Raw genomic sequence first — 20,456 nt, 5'->3', positions numbered from 1 at the left:
CCCTGGAAACGAGGTTGGAAATTTCCTATCTGTCATTACTCATCTCTACACGGCACGTTTCAGGCATTGCCAATCTTAGCAGTATTTTGGACACATGCACATATGAACCGTACAAATGAATAGCTTAGCTCACAATGGGATCCTCCGTTCAGCACCCGACCGGTATCTGTGAGGTCATGGGTCCGAATCCCGTTAGGGACTCGGATTTTTTCTCTTTGTCTCAAGCTCGCGATATAAAAAAGAAACACTTGCAAATTTAGACAAAGAAATGTATGCCAAGGGGCAAAAGAATCTGTTGCAAACTTAAGAAAATATGGGACCCCAAACCCATCCGGGGGGGGGGGGGGAGGGCTTCGATACAAAAAGGACGGAGGTGCTCGTCGGAAATTTCGAAATGAACCCCTAAATGGTACCTTCTTTGTGGACGTGCCTTAGAAGAGTTTTCACCCGTAAGAGATACCAATTCTAAAACAACACATAATATCCTGTGATGTCGTTTTCGGCTCAGTACTCTAAAAGGTACTGTAGAAGCTCCCGCTGTGGACCTTTTGAGGCTGAACACCCTGAGACAGTACCAACCGCTTTTTTAATCCCAAAAGGTACAATGCAACGAGCACGCCTTTTTGTGAAAAGGGCGTCTACCCCGGGCCCCAAACATGCCAATTTGTACAAAGAAATGTATGGCAGGGAGAACGTGTCCTCCTGGCATATATTCGATAGGTATTTCATACGTATACATTTGGGTAGCATGCGAACGCAGACGTATTTCCGTCTGCCGTTTGTCTCCGCCGCGTGAAACAAGAACCGAGAAAACAGGATGCTCTCGCAGGCTAACGTTTGGGCTGCCTTAACTATTTTCATGCATGAGTTTTCGACAGATTCTTATGACACCTCGTATGTTTAATTACTTATTTATTTGGCGTGATAAATCGAGTGGTGATGCTTTGTTTTAGTTTTAACGAAAGCTTCGGAAAAGTGTAACATTGGTAAAAAGGTCCATCGCTGCAATAAACAACATTAAAACTGCGTGTTATTGAGATGTAAAAAAAAAAGAAAATAGAAGTGTGCGTGGTGTTGGTCTGTCCTCAGACGTTTTTTCTTTGCTACAAGGTGTTTCCCTTCTTCCTTCTGCTTTTGCTTACGATCTCAACGAACTCAAGAAAAAATAGAGGGTTCGTGGAGAGACTAACGTGCTATACAGCTACACCATATATAAACTTACATTGCAGAAGCACGTGACGCAGTAAGAAGGTCCAAAATTGCCAACGACCGGATTAAATGAAGAATTGTGAGCATACGACTTGTTATTCCACTCGCAATCTAGCTTGGGCGTCTCTGCAAATAAAATCATAGAGCAACTGCAATAAACAGATAAGAAAGCATTCTTACTCCCTACCGCCTGGCATGCTAGTTCAACGCCGGTTATACTGAAAGATGTGCCAAAGGGGAGGTTGAATGAAGAACAATGGTGTGTGGACGTTCTTGTATACCCTTCTCAACTTATTCGTTGCCCAGTTAAACATACGTGTATAATTAGTCTGGCCGGCACTGAGGAAACTATCGATGCTCACCCAACCAAACAGTTTTCATGTTAAGTTTGCAACTGAGCAGAAGCTGAATGCAATCTTTCAAGCATCCAAATGGGCAGTCTCTGGAGCGCTTTTTGGAGGCAGCCAGAGCTCAAAGCACAGAGAAAGGTTAAGATGAAATCCGATGGGGGATCGAGTCATTTTGGTTTTCCGTGCCAAAAACCTAGTACAGAATAATTTGAGTATATTACAAACCTTTTTGCATTTCCTAAAAGCTAAAGGTATAAATAGTAGGCCGAAATAACACCAAGGACAGTTTCCCATGGAATCCCGAGAAAATAAATTGAAAGAATCAGTAAAATTGTGTAACCACAGGTAAAATTTCAACATCAGTTTCGTTCTACTAGTACTTTCAAGTGTTCTTATGAACTTCAACAATTGTTTTCGATACTTGATGTTGTTAGAAATAATTTCTTTTGAGAAGATATTTAAAACAGTCGTACAGAGGTTTGTTATACGATGTAGATAAACTCGGTACAAAGCTCTTGTCCACTTGTTACTCGAACTTCTGGAGGATTCCTTTTTAATTCTTATTACATCGGTGGACCCGGTGCATTGAGCACTGAGTGATTGTGGGTTTGGGGGGCAGGAGGTAAAAGAAGCCCCGATATCCTGTGCCCTGGTGCCCTGACGCCCCGGAGATCGTGATTTTCCAATAGAGCACGACAAAGAAAATCTGAACATACTCCGGTATACCTCATGGCGCAAGAGCAGTGGGGATTTTCCAATAGCTGCTCTGTTTTGTTTTTGTGTTCGAACAAAAGATCAGAGATTTGGTTCGTCTTGCGACAGTATTTCAGGGAATGATGTTTTGATTACGCCATTACGCTAGAGATACGCATGCGTGTAGGCCTCGCTTTGTGACGTCAAAGATGTTAGTGAAGATAGCGAACTACTCGAGTAATGTTGCAGGGCCTGTTATTTTGCAATGTCATACCTTTCTTTTCCAGTCGAATTTTGAATAAGTCTGGAATCGTGGTACGATGCTTACGGACTGTAAAGAAGTTAAGGCATCAAGTTATGGTTAAGTTTACTTTATACAAATTACTTTAGTTCATTACATAATAAGGGCAAATTAAATTAGATGCAGAATGTTAATTTTATCTATGTGCATTAGATTTAAGAGTTGTCTATGTGTGCATTGTAAATTACTAATATGTGCAGAAAGAATATATGGATATCCCAGACCATGAAATCTTCTAAAATGTGGTATTCCAAAATGTAACAACTTTTTTTTTCACAAATGCACTCTTTGGTTACTTTCCTTCCTTTAGGGAAAAAAATACATTCTTGAAACTATCTCCGGTCTGGAAGCTGAAAAATTTTTATTAAGTCTTTGTCATCTATATTTTTTTGCGATAGTACCATATTGAAAATACTCTTTTTCTTTTGTAAGAATTATTTTTATATGAATATAATTATGCCGAGAGTGGCGAAATACTACGAATATGCCAGGACTGAAATTATTAAAATTTAAGAACATTTTTTGCATATTGATTTAAAGTGAAAAACAACGAAATAACATTGTTTTGGCATGAACGCTGCATACACTTTGGGAACTTATCGATCTTTACATAAATTTACAAGACAAACATACTATCGTCCTAGTGTACGGCTGTGATGTAAAATGGTACATGAATATTTTCAGTCTGGGCATGAAAAATAAACAAAAAAGGGTGTAGTCAGTTCTTTCAGCTAGCCCAAAACAGAAATCTTTCGGCAATGTGACTGATTATCACTTGTCTTTTGTCACGAGCTCTTACCTCGTCGACTGAATCCATACCGTATCAACATACTGATACTATTCGCAGGACTGGAAGAAGGCTGCTCCTTCACCGACGCGGTTACCGAGTTTGCTGAAATAAATTATGGTTAACAGGGGAAGAAGCGGAGAGATTACAAGTTTAACCCAGCAGCTTAATGTATTAAGCAATTAGTTCATTAGCATAATTATAAAAAAGCGTTAGTTAATTGATTGAGAAGTTTATTAAATACTAATGATCTGTGCGAACAATGGGAGCGTATTCGGTTACCAAGGTCGAACGAGTAATCAGTTGTCCAGTTATACTTCATCTTCAGATTTTCATCAAAAGTTAGGAAAGTGTACGCATATTTTCTAAACAGTATGGCGCCGAATGGAAAAGTGTTTCATCGAAAATTCGTTTGATTTCTGCGCACGAAACGAATCCATCGACTGGATGAAAGTAGCCAATGGCAGTCTAGCACTGGTTGAGTCACTGGGGCAGAATTTTATTAGTTTTCGATGTAATACCTGGGCAGGTCTCACAGCAATCTCCCGGTTTTCGTTGAGGATTAACACAGGTTATCTTGGGGCACTCTGGAAGGCTGCACTCTATTGAAGTGTTCTAAGGAATAAAATAAAGTAAGCATCATGGTTTCAATCGCAGATAACGATTTTAAAAGCGCTGGTAATAGAGAAACAGACAGAGAGACAGACAGATAGATAGATAGACAGACAGACAGACAGACAGAAAGAGGGAAAATTCTGGACACTGTTGAATCTGGACACTGTTAAATCTGCCCACAGGGCTAGTCAAAATTACAAAATAAGGAAGGCGCTTTCACTGGTTATTTTGATGGCCATTTATAGCGTAATTTTAGTCGAAGTGATGGATATGTATATATCTTATTAGATGTTTTGGTGTGTAGTATCGCTGTATATTTTTACGAGTTCTGCCGTATTTTGACGAGCCCTACTCGTCAAAATACAAACAACGTCATAACATTGTCATAACATTGTCAAAGTTTACTACGGAACCACTCGTCTGGAGCTCGTGGTTCCACAGCCACTTTGAGAATGTTATGACGCAATTTACCATCAATAAGAGGACAGACGCCTAAAAAACTGACGTCAATTTGTTAATTCTCCTGTACAAATAACTGTACGATATTGCTGTATATTTGTACTGTTATTTTGACGGTGTTCGCTGCAGTTGGACAGTAACTGAAGCTTATAACACTTTCTCCTCTGCAGAGGATTTCAAGGGGGTTATGGCAGATATGGTGCTCAGGGAAGGCCGCAAAGAAGAAAGGGGGAGGTGGGGAGGCTCTTCGATTTTGATCTTCTGTCTTCCTGTCGTCCATTGAAGACCTTCTATTTTCCTCTCTGTAATCTTCCCAAGCACAAACGTATGCGAATACTACAGTAAACTCTACAACAGAGAATGTTCATTGCGACGAACCGCTACGAGAAAAGTACGTCTTTTTTATGTCCCGATGTAACAAACTTAATTTGCTCCGAACTACTTAGCTTGTTTCGAGCGATGTTTGCAAATAGCGTTAGGTCTGAATTTCATACCTTGCAAGTGCAGTTGATACACATATCGTATCTTGGAGGTCTTCTGGGATACCAGGATTCCATATGATCGTAGTATCTACCCATTGTTTGGCAGCCTATAAGAAAACGTGCAGATGGCGAAAAACAACTATCTTGGAAACTGTTACTAAAGGATAAAAAAGCTATAAAAATCAACGCTAAACAACATTCATAGATAATGAGGGTGAGTAGCATAACTGTTTTAGAAGACACTCAAAAGAATAACAGCACAAAAACTGCAATTCTGTGCACTAAAAGAAGAAACTCGAGAAATTCGAAAATCTTGTAAATCACAGCCTAACGGCACGTGATTTACAAGCTTTTCAAGTGTTCTTCCAAAATCCCGCGTGGTTTTGTTGCGCCGGTGAGCCCATAGAAAGAGTGGTCTATGGCTTAAATAGAAAACGATAAGAGAACCAATACGATTCGTGGACTTCCACAAGAACACGACTGAGTGGCTATTAATATTCCATGGACATGTACTATGTAGATAAATTACTAACAGCGAAAGTAACGCAAAAACGAAGCGCGGAATTTTTTAATTTACTTAGGGGATCAGATTTTTAAACACAGTTTCTTAAGGAAGTTTAATCTTTTTTTAAAACTGTTGGAAAACTGGTTTGTGTTCAAAGCATACTTATACATAGAGTAAATTATAAGTATCAACTTAACATACCCAATGGATTTCGCAGTGTTGGTAAACTTTCTAAAATGAAAATAAAACCAAATTTAGAAACTAATTAAGATTGAGAAATATGAGTGATAAGGGTTGAGAAGGTAATGCATGCGAAGAGGCGTTTTGCTTTCGTGATGCATTCCACGTCATTGCGTGACAAGGCTGGAGACAACAAGACTAGTATAATTATTAATCAAGCGCAAGTTTTGAAAATTGCTTGTAAGAGAGGCTGCAGACAGGATGACCTACTGCTTCATTTTACCTGCACAAACAGGACAGCATGTTCCGTCTGTATTTGTTTGATTCACACAGGAAAGGACTGGACATGTTCTGATGGCGCAGGTCACAAAACTATCCTGCATCATAAAACAATCAAAACAAGCAATTTTTACACTATGAATACGTGTGATAAAAGGTTGCTTGAAATCGTTTTACTTTTAGCTTCGACGTTTCGATATTAACTGAACGTCATTATCAGGCGAAGTGAAAAGATCAAGATAAACTGTACAAATGCTACTATTTTGTGCCGCATGAGCAGATAATGGACCTTTTTCATAAATGGCTGCCAATTTAAAATTTCTTTATATGCATTTTAAATTAGCCTCACTTACCTCGTTTGAGATTAAATATTCTTTTGAATTATCAACTTAAAAACGAAGTTAGTAAGGCTTATTTTAATACTTACTAAATAATTTATAATTGGCTGCCTTTTATGAAAAGGTCCATTTTGCGGTTGACTACTGTTTTGTATAAACATTTCAGTGTGGCTTAAATGAATAGTTATATAAAAGGCGGGAAACTGAGTGGCAGCCGCGTCCAGTTTTCTCAGCGTGAGTTGCGTGAAACACGTGAAGAAAGCCGACGAAACAGAATTTGCTTTGGAAATTTTGCTTAACGGTTTCCTCGAAAGTCGTTTGTTTCGAACAAAATTACTACAAACGCTTTGATTTAATAATGATCCGTAATAATTTCGGAGGTGAATATTCCCTGTACAAGTCAAAACAGTCGAGCAAGGATTTCAAGCTTTGGGAAGCCACAAGGATTAAATTGAAGCAAAGAACAGCATTCGTCTTCGCTTTCTCAAATGAGCTAGGATTAATCAAGCCTCTTCGAGAAAGGTAACAAGCTCAGTTACTGGTGAATATGCTAAAACTAATGAACTTATGGTGAGAACATGTTTCACTTTTGGAACGAAATTGTGTCGGTTCTTGGACATCGTAAGCTTAAATTATTTGCCGCTTTTCGTGTCGATTCAGTCGCTTTTGTTGTTATTCACTAATATGTCGGATAATTACTTGTAAGCCAAATTTTTCGTAACAAACCGGCTTGTGTATTACAGAAGAGTTAATTGTGACATTGTTATTGTTTTGACGGACAGATGCTTTGTCTTTAACTATTATTTACTGCATAAACCTGGCTAGCGGTGGACATAGCGGCGAGGTAATTATGCACACTACTCATCACTCCATAAACAGGAACATGCAAGTTAAAAACAGCGGTGGAAGTGGTTGATTTGTTGATCTATGGAAACGATTATTTCAGTTTACCCTTAACATTTTTTTCGGACAGTTGCTGCCTCGAAGATTTATGCTGAAGTAAATTGCCGAAATGCAGTACGCAAATTTTTATCGAAGAAACTGCTGTCGTGTTTTCTAAAGCGGACTTCACACGGCAAACTAAAGTTGACGAACTCGCGCTGGCAAACTCAAGTTGGTGTGTGTGAACAGCACAAATACAGTCGGCAAACACGTTGGCAAACTGTTGGCGACAAATAGAACTTGTCTCTATTCTCGCCGACTATTTCACCAACTTTTTCGTGTTGGTAAACTCGTATCGGACGTGTGAACGATTGGCAAACATGTGTTGTTGACTATCAACCAATCAAAACACGGGCTCTATTCACGTGATTTATCTGCGTGACACTTCACAAAATGGCGGACGCAATTCAAGATGAACATGAGGCCACTTTTGAATTTATCGAAGAGGTTCGCAGTTGTCCGGCTGTAAAGCGGCCTTCACACGGCAAACTAAAGTTGGCAAACTCGTGTTGGCAAACTGAAGTTGGTGCGTGTGAACAGCACAAATACAGTCGGTAAACACGTTGGCAAACTGTTGGCGACAAGTAGAACTTGCCTCTATTCTCGCCAACTTTTTCACCAACTGTTTCGTGTTGGTAAACTCTTTTCTGACGTGTGAACGATTGGCAGACATGTGTTGTTAACTGTCAGCCAATCAAAACACGCGCTCTATTCACGTGATTCATTTGCGTGACACTTCACAAAATGGCGGACGCAATTCAAGATGAACACGAGGCCACCTTTAAATTCATCGAAGAGGTTCACAATTGTCCAGCTGTGTGGGGCATTTCATTTGTAGTCTACAACGATACCGTAAAAACAAACAAAAGAAAATGGGGAAGCTAGCGGACAAACTGGGTTTCCTCCAAACCTTTATTTCTCCACTGCTTTCTGTTTCTTCTCTTCTTTTCTTCTGTTTCACTTTTGTACGTGAGTGCCACTGCACTGAGTCGGCCATGTTGCAAATTACCGTGTGTTGTGATTTGACACGAGTTTGACGTGTGAAGGTACGAGTTTGCCAACTTTTGGAAGTTTGGCAACACGAGTTTGCCAACTTAAGTTTGCCGTGTGAAGGCCGCTTAAAACTTTTGATGGCACTTGCCAAGCTTTTTTTTCGACGACATTTTTTAACATAATTTTATAAATAGTTTTCTTGATTCGAAACCCTACTGTTAGTACAGTTTATAAATTTCGCCAACCTCTTAAAATACTTAGAAACGTTTACACTTACCTGCTTTGTTGCTGGAACTGGTTGTAAACAAATCTTTTTGTGGTGGTTTTCGCCCGACATAAACCGTACTTGTAAATACAACCAAGCCGAATTTTGTAGTTAACTTAGTCTTTGGTTGACTATTTACCCGGAGATTTCTGTCAATATAAATGGTAGGATAATTTTGGCTCGACCGATCGGAAAATTGTCGAAATAAACGGAACGTCTTGAAAGTCTTGAAAGACAGTTCAAAATTTCTAACCGAAACGCAATAATGATAATCTGACTTGTTCTTGTTTGTACAGTCCCTTGACTGTCCACCTTTAGAAATCAACATTGGCATATAGCAGTCTTTCACTTGAAGGTCACTTGTATTCTGATGATATTTTTATGTTTTGTTATACGAATGTTCAAATAACTTTATATTTTAATTACTAGACTGAAGAAAATCTAACCGTGCAGCTACACTCCATGCAGTGATTGGCAAGCGTGACATTTAGACCCGTGGTAGACACCTTCCACACTGTCCCATGACTCCGCAGGGTACCTTGGTGACTACAATTACTTTGCTGTTCGTTATGCGCGGGATTTGCTGAAAGTTAAATGAATAAGTCAAGAGTTTAAGGTGAAGTTTCCACATGTAGAGTTTTCTTGACTTGGCCTCTATCTAATGTTTGGAAAGGGGAAATCGTTCCTTAAACGTTAAGCTAGCAGTTAGGAGACTACCGTTTGCAAAAGGCAACTCTGGTCTAACGATATGGTTTTAATTGTTGATTTTGTTGTCAGATGTAATTTACATGTAGTAAACTCAGAATCTTTTGTCTTTGTGCACAGTGTCGAAACAAGTTTTTCTCTATTTGCTTGATAATAAAGAAAGAATAGATAAAATTTATTCTCGTTGACCATTGATCTGTACACATCTCTGAGCACGAAGACGGCGATGGCTATATTTTGAAAAGAATTACACTGGTTATGTTACCATGCATCAAGCCATTTGTTGCAGTGAACGAAGGCAACCTCCAGATATTTGGTCACCAAGGTACAAAACACCATGTAGGTACAAAATAAACTGAATAAACTGAATAAATTTAGAATGGCTAATGATTAAGAAGATTAAGGTAGGTTAGAATCGCGACTTTTTGTCGAGGAAACTGCCGTCCTGTTTTCTAAAACTTTTGATGGCACTTGTCAAGTACTGGCACTAAACCAGCGACCGACCATTGCAATTCAGTTCTTTTTCTCAACTATAAAACGTTTACATACCATGCGATGACGGTTTTCTGCACCGTCGTCCTTCGCAGTCTATTATTGCCAAGGCGCCATCGCTTGACTGAAAACATAAAGCGATGAGAAAGATTACATTCTGTTGTCATGCACGAGTGTAGGAAAATAAAACAAATCTGAGTCCTCAAGGTAGTCGAACCCATGACCTTCACACACATCAGACGGATGCTCTAAGCCTCTTTCGGGCAAGAGACCATGATCGTGGTCTCTTGCTACGGGGAGACTTCGGGCGAGCTGGTTCATTTACTTGCATATGTTATTTAAAAGCGTGAGGTACGTATTAAAAAAAATTATTGAGTTCCCTCTATATCCAATTGGCAAGGACAAGACCCATTATCCCACAATAAGGGACAACTAAGCTGATAAGCTCGTTCAAAAGAGTGTTGTTTGGACTTTGGTTTACATCGGTTCTTTTACAACTTTGAGGCCATGTAAGATAACATGCATTTCAGGTAAACGCGTGTAACCTTTACTTTCCTGATTAGCAGTTAAACCCAATTAGCCAGACACAGCTAAAAACGTTTCGAAATGTACTGAGGAAAATTCCTTTTGTGTACTGTTTCGAGAGTAAATCGGCGTACTGCAAAATTAAAACCTCAGGGAAATAGGAAAATAAGAATTTTACGATAACTGCAGAAATTCTCGCGCGCTCATTGGCTAATTTTCATAGTAAATAAGCGGACAGAGACAGGAATTTATAATTTATGCGATGCGTCAACGATTGAGAGCGGACAATTTGACAATTCGTCAAAATTTGTTATTTGCAGTAGTTTGCGGATCCACTCGGCTGTCGCCTTGTGGATCCACAGCTACTTTAACAATGTTATGACGAAATTCATGATCAATAACAGGACAGACGCATGAAAAACTGACGTCAATTTGTTAACTTTACGAACGGACGACTTTTGCACGACAACGCTGCTGGATTGTTGAACGTCATCGATTTGTAAATTCCCTGATAAAAACTATTACAGTGTAGTTAGGTGAGGTAAACTCTATATAAACTATGTTCGAGGGCTACGTAGAGTTCCCGGTGAGTGAGAATAAAGTTCAGCAAATGAGTAATGCCGATCGTGGGAGTGCTAGATAAATTTCCTCAGGACTAATTCTCTTTACTTTCCATCTATGACAAATCGGACTGCCAATCGAGAAACGAATTTGGAAAACTAACGCCTTTGGTCGATAGAAGATTACAACTGTATTCGGAATATTGTCAACACCATTTGTTGTGCGACTGCAGTGTTCTGTCTTTCTTTTTTCCACTTTTATAGACAGCCTTGTGGTTCTGTTGGGGTGTTACTCTATCTCCTACTTATTAATATTGAACTGAACAAAATTATCATACTGTTACGATGCTGAATGCACAGTTTAGTCACACCCCATATGTAGCACTTACCAATTTGCAGATACAACGTTTGCAGCGATAGTATCCTTTCGGTAACAGAAATGGATTCCAGATCTCTCCCACGTTGTAGTTGATGTGGTTAAACGAGCACTGCGGTGGCTTGGCAGTAACAGCTGTAAACGAAAAGGAAAGAAAACTTCGTTGTAACCTTTCGGTGCTTTGGCCACTCTCATCGAGCAGTTACCAACTGGCTGCTGAAAACACGCCCCTTGCATTGTTCTCCCAACAAAAGCAACTGGTCGAAAAAACAACAATTCGGCTTTCCCGTTCTCAACCTCCACTATTCCAGTAGCTGGATTTGTTCTCGGTAATCCCAAACTCAACGCTCTGTAGCATAGCTAATCCATTGAGAAGCTTTCTGCCATTTGATAATGTTAACTTGTTGTGCCTATTTTGAAACATTCATTTGGTTTGTTTGAGTGGCATGCCTGAAAACCGTATCCTTGAGCCAATGACATACGTAGTGACGTCAGATATTCATTGTTGACGTTGTCTTCACTCAGTTCGAACAGTTACACAGTTGTAATTGTCGTTCAGGTGTTGGTTGATACACTCAACCTTTTGCTTCCATATCCTGTTATCCTTTCAGCTCAAGGCTTACGCCTAGTCATAAGCCGTTAAGTTAGGCTTAACTTCCAAACTGGAGAATACGCAGGGGCACCCAACGACCGTTTTCTCTCGAATGCTGTTAGACGCTGTTTTAGGCTATCTGGAGTACTTTTAAAGCTCTGTGGGTTAATTTTAGGTTGCACTAAAAAAATTTTATCTGTTCGGATATTCTAGGGGAACTTGAGTATTCTCGAATTTATTAGGGCTTTTTTGTCCATTTCCCGAAAACCTTAGGTCTTAACGCCTTTCCGAAAATGATAGCTTACCTTTTTTCGGTACCCAAAACGACATTTTCAACAGTCCGAAAACAACAGACATTAAATTTCTCATATCACGAAAGTTTGAGGTGCCAATTCTCTCAAGAAAATCAGAGGGGATTAAAGGCCTTCCGAACAGATAATTTACCGGAACGATCCGTTGGGTGCCCCTGAATACGGTTAACAAATCTGCTTATACGCCCACCGTCTGGTTACTCCCTTCCGTATAACAACGTCATGCACAGTTTCTAATGATAGACTACATCACCAGAGACCCCCCACATGACTCTGACAAGAATTACAGTCCGGTAGAAGGGTTTGCATGGGCGCGTTGTATTCTAGACCAGAAAGTCAGGCGAAAAAGGAAAGATTGGTGGGCTAGGCTTTTGATCAGCTTAAATAATGTTAGAAAGCAAACACTGCTGCCGTGGGTAATGTAGAACGGATTCAAGGTGTCCAGAAAAGGGCCTAAATGTCACAAATTGCACGAGGATCTTACAAAGCCGCAGTGACAGTCTGAAAGATCCCAAATCCTTCAGAAATTTTAGGGCGGCGGTTGCGACCAGCCGATCAGAATTTTTCACAAGGAAATGTTTTACGAAGAAACTTATCTGCCGTTATCCCGGTCTTAAAGAGAAGACTTATCAGCTGACTTACTGCCAGAAATCCCCAAATTTGACAACCCGAGCCGTCCACTCAAACGAATACGATAGAACAGGAGGATATAATTATTATCCCTGGGACAATTCCAATTGTATGGCAATTGCATGCGGCTCGTGTTCCCACAGCATTTCTCGTTCTCCCAAAGTTCCACTCGTATTTCTATAACTCGATAGAAACACGGTACGTGTTTTCTATTTCGTAATTGCTGATTGTTGTTTTAATTTGTGAACGGCCGTGTTGTAATTATCAAATGCGGAGCTAATTTGGGCAATTTTCTCCTGATATCGAAAAGATGGACTAACTTAAGCTAAAACAACACAGTATGGTAAAAATAGGAAATACTTCAAATTGCGGGATTAACTTGGACTATTGACTTAAAAGGATTGTTGATCTAACCTGAAGACCAGTCTCTAAAATCAATTATCTTTAAACTTAGCAATTGGCCGTCAAATCACCTAATTCTCTAATGTTACATTGAAACTTCTAGACCGACAGTTTGCTAAATTTAGCAAATACTACATTTGTCATGAAATAACCAGTTTCACGTATTTAATCTATGAAGACTTAACGACTATTTTGTTTTGATCTCAGTGGAAACTTCTGGACAGTTTGTTAAATTTAGCAAATACTACAATTAGCAATTTGTTGTGAAATAACCAATTTCACGTATTTAATCTATCAAGTCTTGGCGACTATTCTGATCTCAGTGGGAAACTTCTAGATAAGCCACCATTGTATTTAGGGTTATATTTAGGGAGTAGTTAAAAATAAGCGATTTGTTATGAAATTGCTTAATTCGCCCAGTTTCGCAATCTGGTATAATATCTCTGGAAAATATGCAACGAATATTGCCTTGAAAAATACTGCTGCTGAAACTAACACCTGCTCCGTAATACAATTATCCGGTGAAGAATTGTCGATTACAATTTTATTGTGGTTGACCGTACTAACTTTGAACAAATTTGGAAGACTAGTTTATAGAAGGAGACACTTCACTGATACCCCATACACTCTTTTTTTTATAAGAATATTATTTCTCAGGCTGAACATAATTTTTCACTTTGTTATTGTAAGATAGTTGTGTGGCGGTATTTAGATTCGTTGGTATGCAGGTTACGTAATTATGCTAAGAAGCAAATATTTAAGCAGTTTGTGGTTAGGAGTTGTCACTCGACAGCATCTCCATTTTTGATCTCTTCATTCTGGAAATTTTTGTTTTAGTAAAATTTCCGTGTTTTTGTTCAGTACATTTGTTGTATTAATAACTATCATTGGACCGCTTATGTTTATTGTAATAAACTATGTTAGGGCTGTTCATGTCTGATCAGTAAAAGAGATACCACCTCCCATAGGACTGATGTTTTCTTACTTGTACTAAGTTAGAAATTATTTTGTTTTGGTTTCACTGCAGAGTGATTAGACAACAAGCATTCTTATATTCCTGCCGATTTTAGGCTGAAAATATTCTTGTAAATATTCTTAGATTAGTGAAAGGAATACAGAGTGGACTTTGCCAACAAAACGTCAGATTATCTGTCCTATCGTGACTTTGATGACGTTGAAGCAATTTTGGAGCCAGACTGCAGGCAATAAAGCCGAAGATGACACACATAACTTCTGCAAAAATGTTATTTTCGCAGCGAACATACGGCTAGTGCCGAGTTTGCCGTTTTTAGGCTATTATTGCTGTTTACTGAGAAACAGGAGGAATTTTATACGGTTTAGTTAAAAAACATATGATTGTATGGTATTTGCAAATTTTCAATATACAAAATTTTATTCTTTTCACAAATTTCAGCCTCGATAATCCTATAATATATATTCTTTTAAACAAAAAAGAGTATAATTACGCAATGGGCGCTCTAATACCGGTATCAACTTTGTTGTTTTGGAGACAAAGATGTCGGAAAATTATGTCCATTAGGACAAACCTCTAGCTTACACAGCGCTCTTAACCATTTTGACTTTGTCTTACTGGGAACCTTCAACGGATCCGACATTCGCCGGTTCGTTTTTTGCTCTTCGTCTAAAGAAAATTAATAATCAATACAAGCCTTGTGCATACGATGGATGTATATGTGCTAGACAGTGTTGGATTTCGGCGAAAATTAATGCGATAGTTTTGTCTGTCCGGAAGGGCGGTTGTAAAACAGTCCATGTTTTCATGTTTAGTTCAAGCAGAATCCTGCCTTACTCAAGTTTACAGAGTGCGACAATTGACTTTAACTGAGAGCCGATAAAATAAAATGGTGAAATGTTGATTGACTGTGTTAACAAAGAATAGTAGCTGATGAATGCGTCAGAACGATTACTGACGACTTATTCAAGTAGCACAGACCCTGTTGAAAATAATCGTTTCTTTCTTATACACCTTCCTCTTATTTAGGCTTTACAAGCAAACTAAGCGAAAGAAAAGAACTTGCAAAATGTACGATAGGTAATCACAAACTAAGGATTGAATCTGGTAGCGATGATCAAATTCCAAGGGTTAACAGACTCTGCCCTATTTGTGAATATAATCAAATTGAAGATGAATCTCACTTATGTCTTATACATTGCCTCTAAAAGATGAATAAAAAAAGATGAAAAATAGAGAATATCGTTCCGACTTTTAAACAATTATCTTCGTTACAAGCTACCGACAAACTCATGACTTCTACAAATCATTACGTTAATATTTAATTAGCAAAATTCATTTCATCTTGTTTTGATCTGCGCAATACTGTCAATACTCCTTCTTTCAATTCAAACCGATGTAACTTGATTGCTATAACTATCATAACTTTATCATATGTTCACGACAATCATTAGAGTTTTTCCGTACAATAACCGTACAGATGCAAATGTACCCATTCTGACATGAGACACGTAAATTCCCCGCCCGTTCGATTATAAGGCCTGTTGCTAAATGTCAAAACCTTCAAAGAGCTCACCTTAAATTATGGCGCATCGAGTAACAGTAGCAGACTAAAAAATAGAAATTATTGAACACAATAATTGTTTTCAGCGTTTTATCGACACTCGTAAACGAGTAAACGAGTGACGATAGTTTTAGACATTTGAAGGATTATAATTACGTGTCGGGAATATGGTGTCAGGGACGATGGCTTTTATCAGTCGTCGTAGAATTTTGAACATTTCTTGCTGAACGCCATATTTCTTTATTCCAAGAACTGTAGCGAAGAAGAAACAGTCTCGACAAAGCTATCATGTAAATTAACAGCGTTGTATCTAGCCGGCGATTTACGATCGTTAGTCTTGTTACGACGATTTTGTGAAGGTCTTCTATATCTGAGAAGCAACAATGTGCTTTTAAAATTTATCTGGTTTCATAAGGTATTTGCGAAGGTAGCGAGGTAGCGGTTCTTTCTTGAAAGAGAAACAATAGCCATCTCATTGACATGCCTAAGGTCGTGAAATGCATATTTACATTTGTAAGGTTCTTTTTACGGAAAAGCTCTATCAGTGTTTTAGTTTTAGTTTACAAAAGCTTTTGCAACACTCAGTATGTATTTATGGTCATACAAATAAAGCTAGTTGTTATTCAGTGTTGTTGTTACCCGACAATTTTCCTTACAGCATGATATCTTCGAACGTTCTAACTCTTGTAGACCAGGTTTAAGGGCAGTCTGGATTCAGATATGTGAAGTAGAATGAATGTAGATCGACCTAACAGCTTCAGTTAGTCTGTCAGCCAATAAACCAATAACTGACCTGGTGACGTCGGTTGAGGGGGATCCACTTTGCTTTCACAAGATCTGGCAAAAATTGCGATCCCAAGGATAGCTATGCTAAAAGAGAAAAAAAAAAAAACAATGTTTGTTCAGCTTAGTCAAGGGTACAGTTGATACAAGCCTTGCATCACAAATTGATGTTAGACACTTAAGTAGAAAACACAGGCTGCGTGTTTAAGTGACTTACTAATCTGTCGCCCTCATCTCAAGAGATGGAAATGATTGTTGCAAGCAATTGCGAACACTTCTGACTAGATATGTGTGCTACTAATCTCATTCTATTTATGTCGGGAGTGACCTCATTATGCCCTCTTCTGGGAGAGATTGGTGAGTAAAATGGTCACATGATGTCTTCGTGTTGAAACTTCCAATCTATGAAGACTGTGGTTCCGAATGAACACGAGTGACCCTAGTTTGGCTGATTGCTCAGGCAATGGCTCAGTGAAAACTATACGGCACTAATTGATGCATATCGCTCGGGTTTTGTTTCTGAACGAAAGAGACGTTTTAGAAAAAACAAAAAAAAAAACAAACCAACCAACAAACAAAAAACAAACAAACAAGACTGTTACGACCAATCGGGCTCTACAAGAAAGAAACGACACCTTGTCTGGCTAAGTATGTGAGCAAGGATCACCCACGTAGATTCAGGTTTCGTATTTGTTCCTGTGACAACGCCTGCTTCAGTTCGAACAGCTCAAGTACTTAGGGTATTTATCATCATCAAACTCGTAAAAATGACAAGAGCCAAAACGGAACACAGGGTATCCAATTTGGATTTCGTGTTGAGACGGAGAACATGGTGTAAAAGAGCCATATGAAAATCGATTTGCACTTTTGGCTTGTTTACAAACTGAATGGTTTTGGGTTAATTACATTATGACATTATGGCAAGAAACAAATAAACAGAATCAAAATCATACGCAGCGCTTTGTCGTAAGAAAGCCAACTACTGTTCGCCCACTTGAATGATGCTTTCTTTGACTTCCCTGTCTGCGGCTGTTTTATTTTGTTAGGTATCAGCTGAAATCAATCTACGGCAAAGGGTCCTTTTCAAGGATTAAATCATCGAAATTTACATTGGCATGACTGATGAGATTTTGTTGATGGTTTATTCAAGGCGACCATAAATTTTATTTGAAATTAAAATTACTGGCACGCAATAACTCGTTTACCAAATGGCACTTAACAACAGAGAGTATTCAAGATAGTACTCAAGATACTTCGTTACCAAATCATTTGGGCCCTGAAGTAGTTCTGCCACGACGAGTCAGTATTGCTCCACGGAGGTCAAGCGAAATAATAATAGTAAAAAAAAAAAAGAAAAGAAAAAGAAAAAACGCTTTAACATTTCGTCGCCGTCGTCGGTTTGAAATTAAACCCAACTAGCTTTGGGCAAAGAACTAATCCCACCCAACGTGCTGGAAAGGCAATCTTGCTTTTTGAGCTTAAACGTCGTTTAAACATTCCCAGTTTGGACTTCGGAGTGAAAAAGAACGGAAATAGACAAATATTTGTGTTTTGGTTACGTTGATTATGATGAACCGTGTCTAACTGAAGTGGTTTGAGAGGCAAATCTCAGACGAGATATTGTTTCAAGGTTCTCCCACCTGAATTTTGGATTTCCACGTTCCTTTGGGAGTGACTGTTTTCTTTTCTGAGATTGATTTATCAATTTGTGTAAAATGGGTCTGATGATAACTGGAATGTGCACGTTGCTGAAGGGTAGTTAATAATGTCAAACTGAATTAGAGTTCATGACACGCAAAATGGATGCAACGACTGAAATTTAAACTTAAAGAGGACTACGAACACACCATTTGAATAGCTTCGCGTATTTGAAAAGTGTTCGTTAACACTCATAATGCACTGAGAGAAATAACCCTCATAGGTAAGTCGGTTTTTGGCCTTAATTCGGTCATTTATCCTGACTTAATATTGCATAACCCTGGTGCAAATGCTTTCTGGAGGCTTTTTTTTCAAACTAACAGGGTTTTTTTTTTAATTGTGGGGTAGAATAAAGACGAGCCAAATGCCGCGTCGTGCCTCATGTGGAACGTAACCAAAACATTCTTGACATTCTTCCAAATTTACCCTTAGTTGCAGGGGTTCCTAGTAATAGTATGTTACTCTTCTAGGTTTTATTCAGGCGACAGTTTATTTAGGTTGCGGTTTATCTAACTGCTAGTCTGAGATTCTGCATAAATTGCAAGAATGCATTATTTTAGGACAGAAACGTAATAAGAAGCGAATATCTGATTCACAACGCCTAATTGTTTCTCACAGCTTCCTTTGACAACTTATTGGGTGGAAGTTTATCAAATATGAGGGTTTTCAAGGGCAACAAAACCATCGCAGATCATAGGCCATGAACACGAAAGCGGCTTGAGAGAGGGAAAAAAAAAAAAAAAAAAAAAGAAATTCAGGAATGCCGTCAATCATTCTAGACAATAAAATCGGTCAGTCTCAGTCTTATAAACAAACATTGTGCAACGTTCGGTCCTGCCGTATAAATCGATTGCTTGCCTTGCCTACTGTAACAAGATTCGGTGACGATTGTTTTTAGTATCACAATGACATTCAAACATGTAACCTACCAGAAACTTCTCGTCTTCCCAAAAAGGGGGCTACGACCTTCCATCTTGTTTTCCTTGCTTGGCCTTGCAGACGTATGCAGAACTTTCCTGAACGGCTTCAAGTTTTCCAAGCAAACAGGTTCATCGTATCAGAAGATCTGGAAACGTCAAACATTAATACTGCTCAATAGTTCCAAGTGGTTTCAACAAAGATCAAAAAGCGGCAATTAATCATTTAGAGTGCTGGAGTACTTGAAACAGTGTTGAGACCGCATTGTCCGACAGTCTGAGTGTATGAAACACACTGCAGAATGCAAATTTGCAAGGTGAAATTGTCTTTTTTTGTAATCTGTGATTCCACCCCCTACTCGCACTCGTTACGGGGAGGAATTAAAAAAAAAATGAAGCTATTTCAATTTTCGTGGCTTTTGTTTCATTTGGGGCTAGTATAACCCCATATTACGGCTTTCTATCCGTAGAATCCGCCTATACCGATCCCAGACATATTTCTTACCTTAAAGTACATCACTTATATCTCCTGAGAGTTTAAGGGTTTGACAAGGACTGACTGTCAAAGAGCGATACCATGTCACGGTGTTTTCTTGGCCCCACAACAACAACTGATAATAATACCGTTTAAACCTCCTCAGAGAACTCAAACAGGCAAAGGAAGTTGCAGGGTGCTGATTGAAAAGAACCTTACAGAATTCTTCGAGGTTTTAACAATGTCGCCATTCAGTAATTTCAAGACATTTTTGGCAAAGTGAGTGTTATTTACATTGTGGTTGCCCAAATTTAAAGACTGGATTGACCTGACGACGATGCACAAAATAGGTTATTGATCTTGACGGTTAATCCTAAAACCTTTAAAGTATTGAAATGGACAATCACGAAGTAGAGGAATTTAAAGCTTGGCCTTTGTACAATGTTTTACCGCAGGAGTCTTAGAGGAGGGCAAATGATCTATTTATATTTCAGAACCTTATTGCTGGTGTCTAGCCGTTTTAACACTAATCCTCTCAGGGTAAAAGTAAAGCGGTAGAAAACAACCTCGAGTAGCGAAGGATTGATTTTAGTATTAAAATGGACAACAGGGACAATAGTGAACAGATCAATTGCATTGCTGTGTTGAATCCGAAGACTGGTGCTGTTCATTTTGTCTTAACTACCCCACCGTTTCGTTCATTGCAGGGTCAAGGGTAGAATAAATACTCTAACTAAATTTAATTACATTTCCTCTTTTCAAGAATTTCACGCAGTGGGAAAAATTAATAAAAGCTACCCATGCGCTTTATTTGTTTTCAAATTTATCTGTGTCTTGGAGGGGGGTTACGGTATTGCAAGTTAGCAATTAACGCTACTGACTCAGTGGACATGTTTCTACCATGAAATTTCCGACTTTGACATAGTGGCTTTTGCAAACTATGTAGTACAAGCACCGGAAGATATTGCACCCAGCTGAGTGACAGCGTGAACTGCGCCAACCGAGAATATCTATTCGTGATCACTGTTCCGTGAGAAGGCCTTTATCGACACGTG

At 38.8% G+C, this 20,456-nt stretch overlaps 1 protein-coding gene across 4 annotated transcripts in view; it reads right to left on the bottom strand.

The window, feature by feature from the left end:
* LOC145493842 (chordin-like protein 1) overlaps positions 1-20,456 on the bottom strand; it is a 51,513-nt gene that overhangs the window by 2,339 nt on the left and 28,718 nt on the right. For 3 of the 4 annotated variants that reach the window (XM_081473318.1, XM_081473319.1, XM_081473320.1), the window contains 10 exons: positions 18,939-19,075; positions 16,322-16,398; positions 11,070-11,191; positions 9,653-9,719; positions 8,845-8,981; positions 5,865-5,958; positions 5,603-5,632; positions 4,909-5,003; positions 3,862-3,955; positions 1,223-1,335 (listed from right to left, as the gene is read on the bottom strand). In XM_081473318.1, coding sequence (XP_081329444.1) covers positions 1,223-1,335; positions 3,862-3,955; positions 4,909-5,003; positions 5,603-5,632; positions 5,865-5,958; positions 8,845-8,981; positions 9,653-9,719; positions 11,070-11,191; positions 16,322-16,398; positions 18,939-18,982 — 873 coding nt within the window. In that variant the 5' untranslated portion in view covers positions 18,983-19,075. Of the gene's footprint in view, positions 1-1,222; positions 1,336-3,861; positions 3,956-4,908; positions 5,004-5,602; positions 5,633-5,864; positions 5,959-8,844; positions 8,982-9,652; positions 9,720-11,069; positions 11,192-16,321; positions 16,399-16,528; positions 17,313-18,938; positions 19,076-20,456 lie in introns of those variants that run through there. The other variant, XM_081473321.1, reaches the window with a different exon arrangement.

This window comes from Orbicella franksi, chromosome 7, assembly GCF_964199315.1.
Source record: "Orbicella franksi chromosome 7, jaOrbFran1.1, whole genome shotgun sequence".
Taxonomy (NCBI): Eukaryota; Metazoa; Cnidaria; class Anthozoa; order Scleractinia; family Merulinidae; genus Orbicella; species Orbicella franksi.
The sequence above is the reverse complement of the archived record's forward strand: the minus strand, read 5'-3'. Positions and strand labels throughout refer to the sequence as shown.